The 22,249-nt window shown below is 44.8% G+C and overlaps 2 protein-coding genes across 5 annotated transcripts in view; both read left to right on the top strand.

The window, feature by feature from the left end:
• Nucleotides 1-6,364, top strand: part of IGSF3 (immunoglobulin superfamily member 3) — a 94,631-nt gene extending 88,267 nt beyond the window's left edge. For all 3 annotated transcript variants that reach the window (XM_034929812.3, XM_034929808.3, XM_034929809.3), the window contains 2 exons: nt 913-1,395; nt 3,221-6,364. In XM_034929812.3, coding sequence (XP_034785703.2) covers nt 913-1,395; nt 3,221-3,471 — 734 coding nt within the window. In that variant the 3' untranslated portion in view covers nt 3,472-6,364. The remainder of the gene's footprint in view (nt 1-912; nt 1,396-3,220) is intronic.
• A 3,289-nt stretch (nt 6,365-9,653) lies between these two features.
• The window catches only part of CD58 (CD58 molecule), a 56,227-nt gene continuing 43,631 nt past the window's right edge, over nt 9,654-22,249 (top strand). Inside the window, exon 1 of one of the 2 annotated variants that reach the window (XM_008973404.5) lies at nt 9,654-9,821. In XM_008973404.5, the coding sequence (XP_008971652.3) occupies nt 9,752-9,821 (70 nt within the window). In that variant the 5' untranslated portion in view covers nt 9,654-9,751. The remainder of the gene's footprint in view (nt 9,822-22,249) is intronic. The other variant, XM_003805620.5, reaches the window with a different exon arrangement.

The raw sequence follows: 22,249 nt of genomic DNA, 5'->3' as shown, positions 1-22,249 counted from the left end.
TCTCCTGTGCTCATAAGGACACTAGTTATCTTAGTCTGCTCAGTTGCCATAACAAAATACTATAGACTGGGTGGCTTAAACAACAGAAATGTATTTTCCTACAGTCCTAGAGGCTGGAAGTCTGAGGTCAGGGCACCAGCATGGCTAAGTTCTGGTAAGAGCTCTTCTGGCCCGCAGACGGCACCTTCTTGCTGTGTCCTTGAATAGTCTTTCCTCGGTGCATGCACCTGGAGAGAGATCTTCTCTCTTCTTCTTCTTATAAGACACCAGTCTTACTGGATTAGGGTCTCACTCAGCCTTATGACCTCATTTAACTTTAATTACCTCCTAAAAGTCCTACCTCCAAATGTAGTCACATCGTGGGTTATGAATTCAGCATATTAATTTGGAGGGGGACCAATTCAGTTCATAGCACCAGCCACTGGATTTAGGGCCCACCCCAATCCAGCAAGACCTCCTCTTTGCTAATTACGTCTGCAAAGTTGCTATTTCCAAATAATCACATTCTGAGGTTCCAGGTGGACATGCATTTTGGAGGGACACTATTCAGCCACTACAAGGGGTTACAGTGAAAATAAACACCTCTTCCCCCCGGGATTCCCATAAGGAACCACACTACCAGCTTCTTATGAATTCTTCCACAGATATTTTATGCAGATATAAACAGATATGTATGTCAAAATAAAATATGTTTTCTGCATACAATGACATGGACAGTAACATTGTTCTGTACTCTTAACAATTTTTCTTGGATCAACTTCCACCTGTAGCACTGCCTATGCCTTTTCAATAGGTGCATAATATCTTATAGTATGGATGTTACTATCATGTGTTTAATGATGGACATTTAGTTTATTTTGAGCAAATAAATTTAAACAACCCCTTCTCTCTTTGTCCCTTGTCATTCCCCAGATGCTTCCCTGCAGGTGGACACAGTCGTCCCCAATGCCACGGTCTCTGAGAAGGCAGCTTTCCAGCTGGACTGTAGCATCGTGTCCCGCTCCAGCCAGGACTCCCGCTTCGCTGTGGCCTGGTATTCCCTGAGGACTAAAGCTGGGGGGAAAAGGAGCAGCCCTGGCCTGGAAGAACAGGAAGAGGAAAGGGAGGAGGAGGAGGAGGAGGAGGAGGACGACGACGACCCAACAGAGCGGACGGCCCTGCTGAGCGTGGGCCCAGATGCTGTCTTTGGCCCAGAGGGCAGTCCTTGGGAGGGCAGGCTTCGCTTCCAGAGGCTCTCCCCAGTGCTCTACCGGCTCACAGTGCTGCAGGCAAGCCCCCGAGATACAGGCAATTACTCCTGCCATGTGGAGGAGTGGCTGCCCAGCCCTCAGAAGGAATGGTACCGGCTGACGGAGGAGGAGTCAGCCCCCATCGGCATCCGTGTTCTAGATACAAGTGAGTTTCCCAAGTACAGAGGGAGGATGTCACTGTTGGTTCCAACTGTGTCTGGAAGATAAATTTGAGCTTGATTATGGGTTAATAAACAGTTTTCTTAACTGTCATGGGCATTTATTAGTAGGATTTGAGATATGGTGGGATTGGATATATTAGTTCATATAATTGACCCTTGATTACCCATGCAAAAATAGGGATAGAAATGAAAGTGATAACATACCATATAATCTTTATAATAAACTCGATGTTCTACCAGATTCAATTTTAGTAATATTTCATTATACTAGTATATTGTTAGGTGTTACTTTGTTATTTTTTAGAATATTGGAACTAGTCTTTAGCGAATTAGCAAGCGTTTCAGACTCACAAGGGAAAGGGAAAAAAATGAAGGCTGACTACCTCACTGTCATTATTTCTTTTTGTCCAGTTTCTGCGTCATTGTTATTTTGGAGGGTGCCTTGGAGGTTGAGGTGGATCTTGTATGGTTGGGAGGACCAGCCTAGAAGGGCTGTGATATTAGAGGAGAGCTGAGAGGGGATTTGCAGCTGCCCAGAATGCAGTTTCCATGATCCTGAGGGACTTCCACTATGAACAGAGACTGGGGGAAGTATTGCTGGCCTGAATTATTTGTTGTAACAATGCACTCTTGGTTGGCTTGCCATCAAAATGTGGACTACATTAGACTAAAAATGGTGTTATAGTAGAATTAGCCTAGAATACAGAAAGAAAAAAAAGATTGCTGGAATTTTTAACTTCTTTTTAGTCAAAACATTTTTCAACATCATCTTGATTTGAGTTTTTAAAGTTTGGGCCACTATTTTTTTGCCTTGATCACCCCGTGTTCACATTGTGTTAGAACCATATGAAATTGGAGTTTTGCAGGTCAACAATGGTGGACTATCAGCAGTTTCATACACTTTGGAAATTGAATAAGAGGCAGATTAAATGTTCTTAATAATACTGATGAGCAACAGCTATTCAGTAAAAGGGAAAGCAGGCTGCATCATACATAGACCACCCTGTGATCCACTGAATAACCCACTGCCTCAAAGCGAAAACAAAGCAGTCTAGGCAACATTTTACCTGTCCGTTGTGGATGTCCCTAATTATTAAGCTTCATCGAGCACAGAGGTCACCCAGCAGCCTTATTTTACAGAGAAAACAGGGGCTCCCAGAGGCTAGGCTCCTGCCAAGGTCTAATGACTTATAGAGCAGCCCTCAACCTGTCTTGGGGCGCCTGGTTTATTCTCTTCCATATCCAGCTATAACTAATACTGTGTTCTTTGTGGCCACGGACACACTGTGGACGTTTGTAAGTGGTCCATAATGACATTTAATTGATAACATTAATCAGGTAAGTGTCATTTCTGGTAAAACTGCTCTCAGAAGCTGGCAGGAAGGGATTGTGTCATAATCCCAGAGAAGGAAGTCTGTAGCAGAGCTAAGTGCAAAGGGGCACGTAAAATCCAACCATGCAGGAGGCTCCGACTGAACCAGAGGAGCTTCTTCACCATCCTAGATGCAGTTGAGTTCACAATCAATAAATTATGTTTCATTATGTGGCTTTCCAAGCAGCAATAATGGCTCTCAATGGAAAACAGAAGCATTGCTTTGTTGGAACATACAGCCGTAAATTAGGAGAGGTGTTGTGAGAAAAAGAATACAAGGGTCATCTTCCACCATTAATGGTAGCAAGGGAAAGACAAGGTGGTGTGGGAGTGTCACTGAGGAGCTTCCATTGGGTCAGGTGAGGTCTTCAAAAGGAAATGTGAGCAGTCCAGGTTCTCAGCCCTCATTGTCTTGTCTCTCTCATGATTCTTTTCAGGTCCCACCCTCCAGTCCATCATCTGCTCCAACGACGCACTCTTCTACTTCGTCTTCTTCTACCCTTTCCCCATCTTTGGCATTCTTATCATCACCATCCTTCTGGTGCGTTTCAAGAGCCGGAACTCCAGCAAGAACTCCGATGGGAAGAACGGGGTGCCTCTGCTGTGGATCAAAGAGCCACACCTCAACTACTCCCCTACTTGCCTGGAGCCCCCTGTTCTCAGTATCCATCCAGGGGCCATAGACTAAGCAGGTGATGCCCCAGCGGATGTTGGCCACGGAGGAGCTGAGGCTCTCCCTTTCTCTGTGATTGGACAGTTGACAGCACCCAAACTCTGGGGTGCGTGTGTGGAAAGTTGTCAGACTTGAAAAGTGTTCCAAGTTCCCAGTCAGTCACAGAGACAGACTGCCTCTCGGTGGCAGTCTTGGATGGTTAGCTATTTGCGCGCAAATGTTGTGATCCTGCCGTTATAGATTTCTTGTTTCTGTTTTTAGTAATGTAGTGAGTAGCTCCAGGTGCCACATCTACTCACGGATTTATCTAGTATTCTCAGATAGATGTTACAGGGCTTCTTATTCTTTGTAATGTACTCTTTTTAAATCCCTTGTTTACCCTTTTTGGATTCCTTAATGTGGACGAATTTCTCTTACGTACAACTGACAGCAAAAGGAAGGACGAACTTTCTAGTGACAAGGAATCTCTTCCAAGACTTTTTGTTTTTGCACATTTGAAAATGCCACCCATGGATCAAAATATACCCAGACATTTTTTACTTTCTTAACAAGACTTAAGAATTGTGTGTAGTGTGGGCAAAATTTGTATGTTGTCTTTTCCTTCAGCTGGAGTTATTGGAACCACTTTGTAGTCAAGACGAAAGCACTGAATTTTGCTTCAAAGAACTGTGTATGTACAAGAGAAATCCTGCATAACCCCATTAGGAGTAGATGGTGCCCGGCCTATCTGTCAGGGAGGCAAAAAAGGCTTCATCCCATCCTTGCCAAAAAATAAGAAAACTGTCTTGGAGAATGGGTCAGAAGCCCCAAACGGCACACACTTTCCAAATTAAAGTGGGCAGGGGCTGCTTGTAGCAGCTGCTGACCTGCAGATTTGTCAAAGCCAGTGACTAGAGAAGGAAGGGAGAAAGGCTGGCTGTTGGCTTGCTCTGAGCTGCAAGGATGGTCTCTGACTGATTAACTGTGAGCAGATGGGCCTGTGTCTTCAGGTGCTTTGCCAAACTCTTAAAGGAAAGTGTCCAGTGAACGTGGAAGTGGGCCCCTGAGCTGAGCACAGGGCCAAAGCAGCCATGGCAGACACCTGACGGAGGGCACGGGGCTGGCTGACACTAAGTTTGGTGGGACAGTGAGGGGTGGGAGGGGGGCTTCCAGGGCCTGGTGTTGGAGAGTGCAGAGAAATATCTACCTCCCTGGAGGTGTGAAGACTACGTTTTTCTTCTTCCTTCCAATTAGATTTTCCTTAATGATAGTGATGTCTTCCTTATTCATTTTTCTCTTCCTGCCTCTCACTGCCATAAGAATATCAGCCTGGGGGCAGTCCAGACGCAGCCCTTTGTCATCCTTTCTGTTTGCCTTGTCTCAGCAGACTGTGATCACAAGGCATTGTCTGTGGGATTTTTCCTTTCCCTTTCTTGATCTCTCTTGTGGTTCTAGGTTGTTTGGTTGTTCATTGTTATGGTGGCTTTTTATTTTAAGGCCCCTTGAGCCCCATGATGGCTGGTGTCACCCTGTTCTTTTACACTGTTGGGCCAGATGCTTGTCCTTCTTAGGGCATCATCAGTTACAAATATTTCCTTTTGCTCCCTTTATGAAGATGTTCTTATACCCTTGCTTTCCCATATTTTTCTGGCCAAGCATGCCATCTCCTTTACTCTGGGAACTTGCATCCTGAATCCCAAGAGGGGGTCACAATTTGGAAAAAGTCATCAGGGATTCTGGAACTAAGTCTGATAAGAGATTCCAGTGAAGCCCTGTTCTGAGACCGAGCAGACTGCAGGGGAGGCCGTGGGATTCCCCAGGCCAATGTCTGTGCTGATCCTTCAAGGGTCTGCAGGTGTGCAGGTGGCCTGGGCTGCTTTGCAGATAACTTTGCTGATTCCCAGCTGAGGGGAGCACGGCGGCGATTGCTCAGCCATTTTCTGACAGACACACAGACCTGCCTTTTCTCCCCCAAATATACCGTACCCTCCTGTGAGACAGTGTGCAGGCACCACCACCTTAATCCTGCTGTTGCCTGACATGCTGATTCTCATTTATTATGCTGCATCAACACATTAGAGGTACAGGAACGGCTCAGTCATGAAGAAGGTCTTTTGCCCCATTTCTTTATTTCAGGGATGTGGGCTTTCAGTGGGAATTTGCTGACTCCTACTTTATAGGCTGAGTCAATGAGGGAAGATGACTGGCGTTTCCTCTGTCTAAATGGGAGGTTGCCAGAGGGCTGGCTGGGACTAGGATGTGTAACTAAGATTTCAGTTTGAAATCTTAGATTTCAGTTCACAGCGATGAAGAAGTAGGTGCTGCACACAAATATGTAAAGCAATTGCAGGAAATTTGAAAGGAAAAAAAGAAACAGAAGCCAGTATTTTAATAATTGCTTTTTCTGTGTATTTTGTATTGGGCTGGGGGATAGCATCAAAGGTTGAACTTTTTGAGCTTTCTATGAAAAACCCCAGGACCTTCTTTCTTTGGCCATTTCTATGGAAATGCGATGTCAGATGGATGGTAATGGTGCCCTCCAGTGGCTGTGAGACCTCATTGCGCATTGTCTACTGGAGCTTTAGTCTTCTGAGACGGAGGAAAACTGCTGAATACTCTGGATTCATCTATGTCTACAATGTTGCATTTATGAAAAACTACACTGTGCTAGGCGCATTCTAGGACATGAATATGACCACACCCTCTTTCACCGGGTGTTTCTGTAGCAAGTTTTCATATTCTTTTCAAACAATGGTTTCTCTGCGTTAATTATTGAGGAAAAAAAAAGATGGGGTAAGAAAACTACCCATGCATGATGTAGAGAGCTGTTGATTTGTTTCTGTTTTTTAAAGGAAAACTATTTGTAAGATGTTGCACTAAAACATTTTATATACACTTCAGAGACCTGTAGTAAATTATGTTGAAAATACGGCTGTTTACATTTACTGCAGTCTTCTATCCTTCTTTCCCCTTACTAACCAGCCCCCTTCCTCTGTGGAACTGTGCTGTGGGGGCCTACAGTTCTGCCCTTGGCATTGGCCTGCTAGGCTCAAGGTCTGTGAATTGCAGTCTTTATTATTACACCCCATAACCTTCAAATGATAAAAACACCTCTTCCTCAAGACACTTCACTGCCATCTGCTGCATCATATCATAGTAAATAGACACCTCCACCCCGATGATCAAGGCTATGCTACCCCTAGAGCTGTGCAACACACAACACACCTAGCCCCTGAAAGGCAGGTTCAGAATGTAGATCTTATAACCTGTAGCGTTTTTGTTGGGGGGTGGGGTGGGGGTAGAAGCCGGATGAGAAGGAGAGCAGGAACACAGGAGGGCCTTCTCTAGGGCCTCTGCGGCAAGTCCACACCATCCTTTTCCAACTATGAAGTGCTGCCCTGGCCATGAAATGCAGCGGGGATTTCCCAGAATGGTGATAAAAGCAGGAGTTGTGCATTCTAGTTAAGTGAGACTGCACAGCGCACTGGTCTCTGTTTCCTCTTCCAGTGTTGGGAGGGGTTTACATCTGCAAATTGAGAAGAATGTTAGAATGATTAAAACCATAGCAGTGATACGTGATTAGTCAGAACCCATCTATAATTCTTTAAAATTCATAGAATATGCAAAAAGGAACTAGAGTAAGAAGCAGAGGGAGACACTTCTTTTTTTCTTCTTTTTCTAAGTCCAAGACTTTCAAAAGCTTTCGTGTGTGCTTTCCTCTGCTCCCCAGAACCATCGGCTGCATCCTTATCAACTCCTTGCAGCTGCTGGCTTGGCCAGGAGTTGAAAATGTGACTGCCTCTCCCTTGGGTACCCATAATGGTTCCATGTTAAGTCTTATGTATAATTTTTCCTAATTTTTTTCAAATGTTCTTTTTCTGCCAGGGAATGTTTTAAAAAGGGAAATAGAGTATTATGGAATAAGATTACCCTTCTATGTCCTTCGTGCAAATCCAACCAGTATTTATATAAATGAAGTGAACGTACGTTCCCTCATGAAGCATGCAATGAAAATGACAATTTGCATTTATGCAGGATTGGGGCAGTGTTTTGCTCACTACATTCTGGGATTCCTAAGTTTTGTGGGAGTAGTTCCGAGGGTTTGGCAGAAACGAGAGTCAAGACACCAGACAGTGGCATGCTAGGAAGAACAGCCCCGGCCTCTTCAGCAGCCCTCCTTTCTTACTTTCTCATCCATGATTATCTACAGTGACAAGAAGATAAAACTGGACCTTGCAATACTAGTCACAGCATGAAAAATACATCCACCCCTCCTTTTGATAGCAGGTTCTCAGTATGTAAAGGGAATCTTTTTGGCTGCCTGCCTAACGCATTGCAGGTCCAGCATTCCTGAGCTGCTTTTGATTCATAAAATTAACCAGGCATTTGAGGGCTTCTAAAAGTGCTTGATGGACAGCATTTCTCTCAATGAAAGAGCAGGCACTGCTCCTTGGTCAAAGGAGAGTCCAACCAAGGAAGCCTAATGAGTTATTCCTCACCCAATACCTGGAGACCATGACCTGAGGGTGAGGGGCTTCCCCAGCGCCATGTGACTGGGCTGTTCTTTCCTCAGCCCTTCTCTTAAGGGGGTTAACAGCTCTTGCTGGCAGTCCAAATGGCTGCATAGCTGTCAGTCCAAAAGTCCCATTATCATATCCCGCTCCTGTATGAAGGGATAAGAGTAGAGGCATTGGACATGGCCTCAGTTGGACTCCAAGTTCTGCCCTTTACTGTGTGCCCTGAGTAATTTACCTTCTCCAGGCGTCAGTTTCCTCATTTGCAAAAACAACAGCAGCAGTAAGATTAAGTTAATCCAAGCAATGCACTTCACATAGGGCCTGCTCAATAGATGTTTGCTGTCGTATCACTTCCCAGCTCAAAAACTTTCTGTGGCTCCCCAGTGTCTGAAGGTCTAACCCCATCCTGCCTTTCTAAGTTGGCCTGAGTTCCTACCAGCCCAGGGCAGAGAACACTTGATTTCCTCACATTTTATGTTACACACTGCCCCTGCCTTGTGTTCCCAGTATCTACAGATGGTAGGGAATATCTCGAGATAGCAGGTTTGTGGTAGAGGGCATTGGTTCCAGAAGTTTCACTGATAGAGATACCTTTTAAGATTTTATGGCTAACTTAAGAAATAATTCATGTCTCTTTGCAATATGGTTCAAGTGTCTTGAGTGACTTTGAGTCCCCACCTGGGGATAATGGAGGTGAAGCAGCAAGAAAGCACATTCCCTCTCAGTTTCACAACCTGCACCATGTGTTGGTGGTTATTTGGGCAGCAGGGAGTCCTGTTCATGGAAATGGATTCCTGCTCACATAATAACTAAGAGTTCTGTGAACTCCCTCAGCTGGGCAGGGGCAACTCTGGTGCTTCTGTCTGCAAGAAAGGGGACAGACAGGGAGGCTGATGTGAGGAGCTGGTTCTGGGAATAGAGTCATTTGTTCTGGGATATAGGGATGTGAGGGGAGGGCCAGCTCAATGCAGACTGATGGAGAGCGGGGAGAGTGATGAGTGCCTGCCGCAGCTTGGGCTGGATGGATGTGGGGAGGCTGGGCAGTGAGGGAGATGTGGATCTGACATCTCAGCCTGAGGGAAAGTCCCGGTTGAGATGGGGGAAGAGAGAAAAAGAGGAATCTGAGAAGGGAGAAACCAAAGGCTGGAAATCCCAGCTCCGGGGATAAGGGAGTGTGGGGACGGGGGAGGCCTGCCTCAGGTAACCCTACGCCTAACAGTTGTCTAAAATGCTCCCTTTCCTTGTCATGTTTGAGGAAAAGTGGTTCAAAGAGGCCGTCTGATGCGGGATCACACAGCGCTGAAGGGATGAGGGGTCCCGGGTGCTCCCGCCCGTCCCGCTTCCTCCTCCGGTGGCTCTCTGGGAGCCACAGCCCCGTCTAGCCACGGAGGGGCCTTCAGCACGCCCCAAACGCTAAGGGGAAGCTCGGGAGGTGCGGTAGGAAGGCAGAGAAACCTGGTTTTTAAAACGCAAGCCATTTTCAAGGAAAGAATTTCTTACTTAAAAATAGCGTATGGAATGGCGGCGGAATGACGGGAGGGACCGAGCTGGGGGACTGGACGGCGCCCCGGGGACACAGGAAGGAGGCGCGCAGAGCCGAGCCCAGAGGCGCGCCCGGGGAGTGGAAGCGCGAAGACAAACGCGGCGCCGCGGAGGGTGGGGGAGGAAGGGCCGGGGCGGGCCGCTGGCTGCCAGCCCAGGGCTGGGCGGAGCCCTACTTCTGGCCGACCGCGTAGGCGGTGCTTGAACTTAGGGCTGCTTGTGGCTGGGCACTCGCGCAGAGGCCGGCCCGACGAGCCATGGTTGCTGGGAGCGACGCGGGGCGGGCCCTGGGGGTCCTCGGCGTGGTCTGCCTGCTGCACTGCTTTGGTGAGTGAAGCCTGCCCCAGGGGCCCCGCGCCGGCCGGCGCGTACTGGGCACCACCCAGGCTGGGTGGACGCGCTGGGCTGCCGATCAGAGACGGGTGGGGACGGGTCGCTGTGGGCCGGGAACAACTCAGCCGTGGGAGCCTTTTCAGGAAGAGAAAGTTGTTATTTCATCGCCAGTGTCCCTCATGGAGTCAGCAAGGAACTGTGTGGCCTTAGGGAAGGATGGGCTCCGGCCCGCTAGCCTGTCTTGCGGGGCCTGCGCCCTCCCGCCGGCCCCCTCCCGAGCTCCAGTGACCAAGTTCCTTCCTGGGCTTCCCCAGTAACGTCGCTGAGCGCTTCAGCGGACTGCAAAACTTCTTCCCAGCCGTGAACGCGCCCGGGACGGGGAGCGGGCGCGGATGCCACCTGATCGAGGGCGACGCCTGCTGCCCTCCCCGCGCGGTGCGGTCCCCGCCCGCGCGGCGTCCGCCGTATCAGCAGAGAGGACTTTTCAGAGTCGCCCCACAGCGAGGAGCGGGGAGGCAACTAGGAAGCCCAGTCGGCAGCGGCCTCACGTTGGGATTCCTAAGTGGTGCGACTCCTGCTCCTTTTTCCTCCCCTCATATCCTAAAAACTAGTATCAGAACTGGTTCCATCCTCTCCGTGTGTTGTCAGCCAAGTCATCACAACAACCTCAGGAAATAGGTCCCTTTCTTCCCATTTTGCCTCCCCATCCTCCTTCACCCTCCACACATTGGCCCCAGTCAGGCCATAGCAAAACCCCGGGAGTACAGCAGTAACCTCCCAGCGAGTTCACCTGTACTTGAGGGGTTCTCATGGCTGGCTCCTGCACCCCACTGCCAGCCCTCCAGCCCGTCCGTCCGTTTGCTCAGCGTCCACTGCCTGCCCGGGAGGTGCGCGTGTGCATCTGTGGAAGACAGCCAAGGGGGAGAGGTTGAGATAGACTCAAAAGTACCTGCACGATCAGATAAAGAAGTCAGTGTTGTAAGAGAGGCCTGGGCTGGGCGTGGTGGCTTACACCTGTCATCCTAGCACTTTGGGAGGCTGAGGCAGGTGGATCACTTGAGGCCAGGAATCGGAGACCAGCAGGGCCAACACGGTGAAAGATCGGCTCTACAAAAAATACAAAAATTAGCTGAGCGTGGTGGCGCATACCTATAGTCCCAGCTACTCGGAAGGCTGAGGTGGGAGAATCACCTGAGTCCCGGAGGCAGAGGATGCAGTGAGCTGTGATTGTGCCACTGAACTCCAGCCTGGGTGACAGAATATGACCCTGTCTCAAAAAAAAAAAAAAAAAAAAAAAAAAAAAAGGTGAGCTGTGAGGGTACAGAGGGAAGAAGAAGGCAGTCTCTTTTGTGAAATCAAGTGTCTTTTGTGAAGCAGTCTTCATGGGAGGGAGGATATTTGAGCCCAGCCTTCAAGGACTGGTGATGTGTGGACATGTGATAATGTGGGAAAAGATTGCTGAGTGTCCCCTTAGGGAGTCTGGATTCTCTGAGCTGAGAGAGCTTCTCCTGGGCCTTACAGGATCAGGACCATGCGCCTGGGAAGAAGAATCTGTTAGCAACAAAGAGGAAGGCTGCAGTCAGGAGGAATTGGAGGCAGGGAGGCCAGAAGGCCAGGGTGGACTACCATCACAGGGCCCAAATAGCTCTGGGGAGTTCATGTGCGGGTGGCTGGGGAAAAGAAGAGATACAAACAGGGATTAATTGAATGGATGGGGTAACTCTCCTCCAGGCAAGCTGGTCCCTCATTCCCTGGCACCTTGGGTCACTGCTGCCTGTACCTGTGTTCTCCCTTCCACTGCAAACCCAGTTTGCCCAAGCTCCACCTCCAACAGATTATTTGAACTGTCCCTTCCTGGTGATCTCTCTCACCTAATTCATGTATTCATTCAGAAGTCATTTGATTCAGCAAACATGTATTTATAAACTGCTCTCCATAGGCCTTAAACTAAAGACAAGACTGAATGGGTATATCCCCTTTTGGGGACCCAAGCCTGCCTCATTAGGGAAGCTGCAAATGCAGTGATTAACAGCATCAGCTCTGGGGTCAGATGCCTAGCTTTGGATCCTGGCCCCACTCCTCACCTGAGTCATGAACTTGTGTGAGTTCCCTAACTTCTCTTCACTTCAGTACCTTCACTTTTGAAGAGAGTACCACTCACATGAGGGAAAGGAGAATAATAAACCCACTTCATAGAATTACTGGGAACATCAGTCATTCAATAAATATTTACTGAGTGTCAATTATATGTTAAGCACTGCACAATGGACGGGGGATACAGCAAGCTATGCACAGTTCCCTGCCTTTGTGAAGCTCACCTTATAGTGAGGGAGAGAGACAGTAAGTAAATGAGTAAAAACATGGATGCTGGATGGTGATAAAGTAAACATTTACTAGTACAGAGATGAGTAAAGCAAAGAAAGGGGGGATGGAAGTCGTTAATATTTCAATTTAGGGTTTTTTTTGAAATTTTAGAACAATTAAAATCTTTAGGACAGTTGCAAAATTAGTACAGTGAACATTTGCGTACTTTCTCCTTGAATCACCAGTTAACTGTCACATTAGTTTTCTTTGTTATTTTTGCTATCTGTTATTTTGGCCAAACCATTTGAGAGTTTCAGACCTCATGACACCTCACCTGTAATTCTTTATCATATGTCTCATAAGAACAAGAGCATTCTCCAACAAGTCACAGAATCATCATAATCTGGAAATGTGGCATTGATACAATACTGTTTCCTGGTAGAGAACCCAGAAGCCAGTCCTGCACCACATACTTCATTTGATAATCATGCCTTTTTAACCCCCTTTAACCTAAAACTGTTGCTTTTTTTTTTTTTTTGGTACTTTAAGACATCATCATTTTTGAAGTGTCTGGGCTAGTTGCTTTACCGAATGTCCCTTTGGATGTGGATTGCCTGCTTGTTTCCTCATGATCAGATTCTGGTTGTAACTCTTTGTAGCAGGAATACTTCATAGCTATGTTGGGTCCTTCTCAGTGTGTCACATCAGGAAGATGTGGTCTGTTTGTCACATTATTGGAGATGTTAACTTTGACATTTGGTTAAAGTGAAGTTTACCAAATTTCTCCATTGTAGAGGCACCATTTTACCTTTGTAAGTAATAAATGATGTGTTAAGTGATGTTTTGAGGTTGAGTGAATATCCTGTTCTCCAGCCATTGTTCATTCAGTGGTTTTAGTATCCTATGGTGATTCTTCCCAGAATCCATTATCACTAAAATATTTTATTTTATTTTTTGAGACAGGGTCTCACTGTGTCACCCAGGCTGGAGTACAGGGGTGCTATCACAGCTAACTCCAGCCTTGACCTCTGAGGCTCAAGCAATTCTGCCACCTCAGCCTTCTGAGTAGCCAGGACTACATACAGGTGCATGCCACCATGCTTGGCTAATTTTTTTTTAGTTTTTGTAGAAACAGGGTTTCCCTATGTTGCCCAGACTGGTCTTAAACTCCTGGGCTCAAGTGATCCTCCCTCCTTGGCCTACCAAAGTGTTGGGATTACAGGCATGAGCCACCACATCCAGCCACTAAAATATTTTCAAATGGTAATTTTCTTCCCCCACCCTCATCCCTTTCTTCTCCCTCCCTCCCTTCCTTCCATCCTTCCTCTCTCCCCTCCCCTCCCCTCCCTCCCCTCCCCTCCCTTTCCCTCTCCTCCCCCTCCCTTCCTGTCCCTTCCCTTCCCTTCCCTTCTTTCCTTCTTTGTTTCATTGCCTTTTCTCTTTTCTTTTGAGACACAGTCTCACTCTGTTGCCCAGGCTAGAGTATAAGTGACACAATTATGGCTCACTGCAGCCTTGATCTCCCAGACTCAAGCGATCCTCCCACCTCAGTTTCCAAATAGCTGGGACTACAGGGACATGCCTTCACGTCCACCTAATTTTTTTGTATTTTTTATAGAGACGGGGTTTTGCCATGTTGCCCAGGCGGGTCTTGAACTCCTGGGCTCAAGCAATCCTCCCAAGTCAGTTTCCCAAAGTGTCGGGATTATAGGCATGAGCCACCCAGCAATTTTCTCTTCTGTTTTTCTATATATATATATTTATTAGTTTACATTGTTCAGTAATGGATACCTTTTGCACACACATCCTCCCTTTTTTTCTTTTATTTTAGAAGGTTATGTGGACTCATGGATTCTTTTTTAAATATGGCATTCCTGTCATCCATTTTGATGCTCGGCAACCCCACATTTGACAGGCGGGAACACCTTCAAGCTTCAGAGTCCTTTTGCTCTGTTTGTTCCTGTTTGATTTTAAACACTTCCTTACTTTCTGGCACAGAAAGATGTTCTGGACTCATCTTGTAGTGTTCCTGCCTCAGCCTTCGAATCATTAGGTTCCCTGGTTTCTTTTAGTGAGAGATAGTATTTAGAAATCAAGTTCTGGGTGCAAAGTGTGCCCACAGGTACCAGAGTCATTGCTTCTCAGCCTTGTCAGTTTTCAAAGTTAAGAAATAGAGTTTTTACAAAGTCAGGAGTTAACCCTGATACTTCTAACACTAATAATCTTGCTGCTTAGTTCTTCTGCCTCTTCTGCTCTTCCATATTTGCATCTCCTTACTCCCACAGTGAGAACTCTGTTCTTAGTAGCATCAGTATATTTTCCTAATCTACATTAAACCCCAAATCATTTTACAGTTGCTATACCAATCTACTACCAACTACAAACTTACTAAATACAGTTAAAGATTTCTTTACAGTTCCTTTTATTTTTCATTACAGTCTCCAACTTAGCAATGGTTCGACTTAAGATTTTTCAACTCTACAATGAGTTTTTCAAGATATAACTCCATAATAAGAAATATCTGTATATCCCAGTGAATATGCAATACTATATTCAAAAGTTACTTGGATTCTGGCTGGGTGCAGTGACTCACGACTGTAATCCCAGCACTTTGGGAGGCCAAGGCGGGCGGATCACAAGGTCAGGAGATTGAGACCATCCTGGCTAACGCAGTGAAACCCTGTCTCTACTAAAACAAAAAATTAGCTGGGCATGGTGGCACACACCTGTAATTCCAGCTACCTAGGAGGCTGAGGCAGGAGAATGGCCTGAATCAGGAGGCAGAGACTGCAGTGAGCCAAGATTACAACACTGCACTCCAGCCTGGGTGACGGAGTGAGACTCTGTCTCAAAAAAAAAAAAAACAAAAAAACAAAACAAAACAAAAAAAAGTTATTTGGATTCTTTTTTTTTTTTTCTAACTACCCTTCTTAAACAAGGTAACACTCTATGTATTTTTTTGTATCTCATTTTTGTCACTTAACCATACATCTGGAAAATCATTCCCTATCACTTCATAGAGATCCACCTCATTCTTTTTCACAGCTGTACAGTCCCCCATAGGGTGGCTATATGGTAGTTCATTCAGCTACCCTCTGCTGGTTAGTATTACATAGTGTGGTCAGGGAGGGTCTCTTTAATAGGGTGACAATTGATCATACACTTAAGGAAGTGAGAGATAGGCCACAAGGCTATCTGGGGGAGTGATATTCCAGGCCTACTACTCAGGACCCTGAGATAGGCTTCAAGCGTTTAAGAAACTTCAAGGATACCATTGTGGCGGAGAGTGGTAGAAAATGAAGTTATAAAAGTAGTCAGGGTTGGATCCTGTAGATAAAGTTTTTAGGGCCTTTTAAATATTTTGGCCTTTTTGCTTTCAGTGACTAGAAAGTTTTGAAGGATTTTGAACAGGAGTGAAATTATGATGACTTGGGTGTTTAAAAGAATTATTCTGGCTGCTGGATAAATAGTCTGTAGGGGAGAGAAAAGGAAGAGCAGGGAGGTTGGTTAGGCTGCAGGGGCAATGCAGGAAAGGAATCACTGGGGGTGAGAGATATCTGGATGTGTTTTGAAGGTGGAGCTGGCAGGATTTGGTGTGGGCTTGCATTAGTGGAATGACATGTGGATAGGGCCTGGATAGTGCTGGGCAAGTAGCAAGAACTCAAAAGTATGAACTTGGCTGAGCGTGGTGGTGCATGCCTGTAATCCTAGCACTGAGAGGCTGAGGTGGGCAGATCTTTTGAGCCCAGGAGTTCGAGACCATCCTAACCAACATGCTGAAACCCCATGATATGCTTTGGCTCTGTGTTCCCACCCAAATCTCACGTTGAATTGTAATAATCCCCATGTGTCAAGGGCAGGGCTAGGTGGAGATAATTGAATCATAAGGGCAGTTTCCCCCATACTGTTCTCAGATAGTGAATAAGTCTCACAATATTTGATGATTTTATAAATGGGGATTCCCCTGCACAAGCTCTCTCTTGCCTACTGCCATGTAAGATATGCCTTACTTCTCCTTTGCCTTCTGCCATGATTGTGGGGCCTCCCTGGCCATGTGGAACTGTGAGTTCATTGAACTTCTTTCCTTTATAAATTACCCAGTCTTGGGTATGTCTTTATTAGCAGCATGAGAATGGACTAATATAGTAAATTGGTACTGGGTAGTGGGGCACTGCTGCAAAGATACCTGAAAATGTGGAAGCAACTTTGGAACTGGGTAACAGGCAGGGATTGGAATAGTTTGGAAGACTCAGAAGAAGACAGGAAGATGTGGGAAAGTTTGGAACTTCCTAGAGACTTGTTGAATGGCTTTGACCAAATGCTGCTCATCTCAGATGGAGATGAGGAACAATTGTTGGGAACTGGAATAAAGGTGACTCTTAATATGTTTTAGCAAAGAGACTGGCAGCATTTTGCCTGTGCCCTAAAGATGCGTGGAACTTTGAACTTGAGAGAAATTATTTAGGGCATCTGGTGGAAGAAATTTCTAAGCAGCAAAGCATTCAAGAGGTGGCTTGGTTGCTGTTAAAAGCATTCAGTTTTATATGTTCACAAAGATGTGGTTTGGAATTGGAACTTATGTTTAAAAGGATAGCAGGGCATAAAAGTTCAAAAAATTTGCAGCCCAATGATGCAATAGAAAAGAAAAACCCATTTTCTGATGAAAAATTCAAGCCAGCTGCAGAAATTTGCATTAAGTATTGAGGAGCCAAATGTTAATCATGAAGACAATGGGGAAAATGTCTCCAGGGCATATCAGAAACCTTCATGGCAGCCCCTCCTATCACAGGCCTGGAGGCCTTGGAGGGAAAAATTGTTTCATGGGCTGGACCCAGGGCCCCCCTGCTCTTTGCAGCCTCCAAACATGGTGCCCTGCATCCCAGCTGTTTTAGCTCCAGCCATGGCTAAAAGGGGCCAACATACCACTCAGGCTGTTGCTTCAGAGGGTAAGCCTTGGTGGCTTACATGTGGTGTTGGGCCTGTGGATGCACAGAAGTCAAGAATCGAGGTTTTAGAACCTCTGCCTAGATTTCAGAGGATGTATGGAAATGCCTGGATGTCCAGGCAGAAGTTTGCTGCAGGAGTGGGACCCTCATGGAGAACCTCTGCTAGGGCAGTGTGGAAGGGAAATGTGGAGTTGGAGCCCCCACACAGAGTCCCTACTGGGGCACCACCTAGTGGAGCTGTGAGAAGAGGGCCATCATCCACCAGACCCCGGAATGGTAGATCCACCGAGAGCTTGCACCGTGTACCTGGAAAAGCCACAGACACTTAATGCCAGCTCGTGAAAGCAGCCAGGAGGATGGCTGTACCCTGCAAAGCCACAGGGGAAGAGCTGCCCAAGGTTGTGGGAGCCCACCTCTTGCGTCACCTGGATGTGAGGCATGGAGTCAAAGGAGATCATTTTGGAACTTTAAGGTTTAATGACTGCCCTATTGGATTTAGGACTTGCTTGGGCTTGCTGTAGCCCTTTTGTTTTGGACAATTTCTCCCATTTGGAATGGATATATTTACTCAGCACCTGTACCCCCATTGTATCTAGGAAGTAACTAACTTGCTTTTGATTTTACAGGCTCATAGGTGGAAGGTACTTGCCTTATCTCCAATGAGACCTTGGATTTAGACTTTTGGATTAATGCTGGAATAAGTTAAGATTTTGAGGGACTGTTGGAAGGGCATTATTGTGTTTTGAAATGTGAGGACATGAGATTTGGGAGGGGCCGGGGTGGAATGATATGGTTTGGCTGTGTCCCCACCCAAATCTCACCTTGAATTGTAATAATCCCCGTGTGTCAAGGGCAGGGCCAGGTGGAGATAATTGAATCATGAGGGCAGTTTCCTCTATACTGTTCTTGTGATAGTGAATAAGTCTCACAAGATCTGATGGTTTTATAAAGGGGAGTTCCCCTGCACACGCTCTCTCTTGTCTGCCACCATTAAGACATGACTTTGCTTCTCCTTTGCCTTCTGCCATGATTGTGAGGTTTCCCTGGCCATGTGGAACTGTGAGTCCATTGAGCCTCTTTCCTTGATAAATTACCCAGTCTCAGGTATGTCATTATTAGCAGTGCGAGAATGGACTAATACACCCCATCTCTACAAAAAGTTAGCCAGGTGTGGTGGTGCATGCCTGTAGTCCCAGCTACTCAGGAGGCTGAGATGAGCCTGGCAATTGCTTGAGTCTGGGAATTTGAGGCTGCAGTCAGCCATGATGACACAACTGCACTCCAGCCTGGGTAACAGAGCAAAAAAAATAAAAAATAAAAAGGTAGGAACTATTTTATTATTAACAGAGTTTGTCTTATTCTGCTGTTGTTGACATTTTACAGATCCTTTATTGCCAACTATCTGCATAACTAGATTTTAAGTTCCTTGTATGCAGAAGTCAAGTCATGTATTATTTTTTTAAATTTTCCTTATATTGATCTGTTTTTTTTAATAGTAAAGATTGTTGAATCTGAACATTAGATGACAATGTATTTGTCCAGCATTTCTCCATTTGAAATTATCTCACATTATTATGTGAGACTTGTTCATGTGCTTTGCTGGAGTTGAGACTTAGACAGTCTGTGTTTTTTTATTTAGCAAAGATAATCCAAGTTAAAATAGTGTTGTGTGTTCCTATAGGAAAACTAGGCCCAGTGTTATAACAGAGTGTAAATAATAATAGCCGCTAGGAGATAAGTACCTGCTCTGTGCCAGGAGCTATGCTTCAGCTTTGAGATGTTTTTATTTAATTGTCACACTGATTTTATTACATAGGGAACATTTAATAGGAGAACAAAGCTTAGGTAGGTTCAGTAATGTGTCCAAGTTCACACAGCAAATAAGTGGCAGAGTGAACTTGAACTTTGATTCTCTCTGAATCAGAACCTATTCCTTTATATGCTCTGTTGTATCCCTAGCCTGAGATCCACTAAGCAACTTTTTGAAGATGAGTACTACTGATTTCTTATATCCAACATGTATACATTGTCCAATGAAATTCTGCTAAAACATGTGAAATATAGGTCAGCACAATTACCAGTCATGCAAAATTGTATTTAATATCATAATTTGTAATGGTGAGGGGTGCTTCTTTGGGACATAGAATTTACAATGGCAATTTATTGACATATTTATTATTAACATTATTATATTTACATTCTCTAGGTACCTACATTTCACTCCTAGACACTTTTGCATAATCTCAATAACATCATAACATCTATAAAAATTAACACTAATCCTGTAACATCACCTAACTTTTACCCATATTCAGATTTCCCCACTTGTCACAAGAGTGTCTTTTGTTAAAAAACCCGGATCTAATCAAGTTTCACTCATTGTATTCGTTGCTATGTTTTTTTGTTTTAATTTTGATGGGCATCTTTCAGAAGTTTTAAAATAGTCTTAGAACCTCTTTTTAAGAACCAGATTTGAATAATTTATTTTATTGACCTCCTTGTCACTCTAACATTTCTTTAGTAAATACAGGCTTTGAGGGTAGGTATTGGTTTCTCTGTTTAAAAGTAGAAACTTTGCATAAATCAGCCCTTATATGTGTAAGTTTTCTGCCTTTTGGTTTCTTCTCATGCTGTTTCTGCACAAGTGCCTAAGCTTTTTTGAAGCTTTACTTGAGGGGTGACCAGAAGGTTTTACTTAAGGACACAGATCCTTAAATTCTGCAATGACAAATCTCAACTTCCATCTCAGGGTTGTAAGTGAAACCAGGATGCAGCCATTTCCCTTTTCTCAGATAAGTTCAGGTTTGAATATAAAGTGTGACTATAAGATACAGAGACTGTCCCTAGAAAAGGAGGGGAAAACATTTTAGCAGTTCCTCTTTGGAGATAACTTTCAATGCCTGCCCATCAGCCTCCAAGGAAAATGCTTTTTGGTTACTTTATAGGTTCTAGTGAACTTTGCTTACTTTACAATGTTCCCCAAAATGTCTGTTGAGATTAGTGCCTGAATTTCCACCGGGCTGACCAGTCTGTAGTTTCTTGAACATTTTCTTCCTATGCCAGTTAAAAATTAGAAGAAAATTGAAGTTTAACATACACATTCAGAAAAAAATAAAAAATCAGATTAATAAGAAACTAATGAGGCTGTGCCATTGTAAACTACTTGCAATAGAGTTTCCCAACGATGAACTGAGTATCTAGAAAATAACAAGGATTCTCAAGGAATTTTAGTGAAATGATCAATACTGTATTGAAATACCTTGAATCAGACTTTGGAGAATAGATTTAAAAACACTCACAGCCTTAACCGATCTAGTAAGAACCTTATTCCCTAAAGCATACTGTGGATCTCAGCTGTATCCTATCTAAGGTGAGAACAGTCAAAGACAAATGTGGCCTTTGAGAATGGTGGGATGTGAGTGTCTTGAAACAACAGGCTAAAGAAGTGCTCTCAAATAGAAGTATAATATGGAACATGTGAAATTAATTTTAATAATATATTTTAGTTAACCTAATATATCCATAATATTTTCATTTCGACATGTATTAATTAGGTTGGTGCAAAAGTTATTGTGGTTTTTGCTATTTTTTTTTAATGGCAAAAACTGGCAATTACTTTTGCACTAACCTAATAGTTACTACAAAAAAATATTAACAAGAGATTTTATGTTCCACTTTTTAATACCAGGTCTTCAGATTCTGGTGTGTATTTGATACTCAGAACACATCTCCATTTGTACTAACCACATTTCAGGTTCTCACTAGCTACTTGTGGCTGATAGCTACTTTGTTGGATTGCATAGGTCTAAAGGGAAACATCTTGAGAAAGGAGAAATAGGTTAAGTGCAAGAACAAGAATTAAAAAGGAAACTATTTTAGCATAATATTAGAAGGAAAGTACAGAAAGAAGTTGATTTAGAGAACCAACATCTTAATTCTTGATGAACTTATCGAGGAGGCAGATTGACAGCTGAGAGCAAGGTCCAGGAAGTTTCTGGCCTTGGGGACCGAGGGTTTGTAACCGTTGGGAGACAGGTGGCTGCAGTTTCATTATGAAGTAGATGGGGGCAGGGAAACTGGTGGTGGTGTGGCTGAAATCAGTAGATCTCTGTCTTAAGGAAATAAGAGAAGTCACTAACTGGGACTGGCTAAGGGTGGAATCGACCAGGAAAAAAGAGGAATGGCCCCAACCAAGGCATCTGATGTTCTGGCCAACAGTGCAGGCTCTGGGGCCGACTGCCTGTGTCTGGACACCAGCTCTGCCCCTTGCTAGCTGAGTGAATGCAGTCAGCTGACCCTCTCAGTCCATTTCTTCATCTGTAGCCTGGTGCTTCTGAATCTTTGATCTTCTCTATCAACCAAGTGTCCAGCGGAGCAAACCAACTTACTTTGATAGGCGTGTTCTCAAGAAATAACTCCTTTCTCACTCTCACCTCAGATGTTCTTAGGCTCGCTCCCCTGCTTTTCTGGACTCTGCTCAGATGCCAACTTATGACTGCCCCCCATGCCATCCAACTCCTTTCCTTACCAGTACTCCTCAGCCCCCACACTCTGCTTTATTTTTCTCTATAGCACTTAACATCATCCAACATCATCCAAATAAAAGATATTTACTTTTTCATTTATTATGTTCTTCCCTCCACTGAAAAATAGACTCCAAGAGGGCTGGGATTTTGTCTGTTTTGTTCATTGCTATATCCTGCCTGCTTATTTCAGTGTCTGGCACATAGGCAGGACGCCATGAACATTTGATGAACAAATAAATGAATAATAAGAACTACCTCAGAGTTGAGTTGAGGATTAAATGAGTTAATACACAAACAGCTCTTGGAACAAGTGCTTGTCACATAGTAAGCCTGCAGTGAATCTTCGTGCTGCTGCTACTGTTAAATATTATTACTGAGGCTGAGCTGGCCTAGGGCTCCTTGGATTGGACTTGCTAAGAGCTAGGCAAGAGACACAACTGTATGAAACTTGATTGAGTTAAAACAAACAGTGCTACTCCTCTTTATTATCTCCATGCCTGGTAAGCACATTTTCTACCCCCAAAATTGGGACTGACTAATATGAGAATATTTATGGCCTTAATAGGACAGGTTATTTGATACAATTACTAGCCTAGACATTTTAGGAGATTGGCCGCTCCTCAATACTATAAATGCATATATGGGT

This window comes from Pan paniscus, chromosome 1 (genome assembly GCF_029289425.2).
Source record: "Pan paniscus chromosome 1, NHGRI_mPanPan1-v2.0_pri, whole genome shotgun sequence".
Classification (NCBI taxonomy): Eukaryota; Metazoa; Chordata; class Mammalia; order Primates; family Hominidae; genus Pan; species Pan paniscus.
The sequence above is the reverse complement of the archived record's forward strand: the minus strand, read 5'-3'. Positions and strand labels throughout refer to the sequence as shown.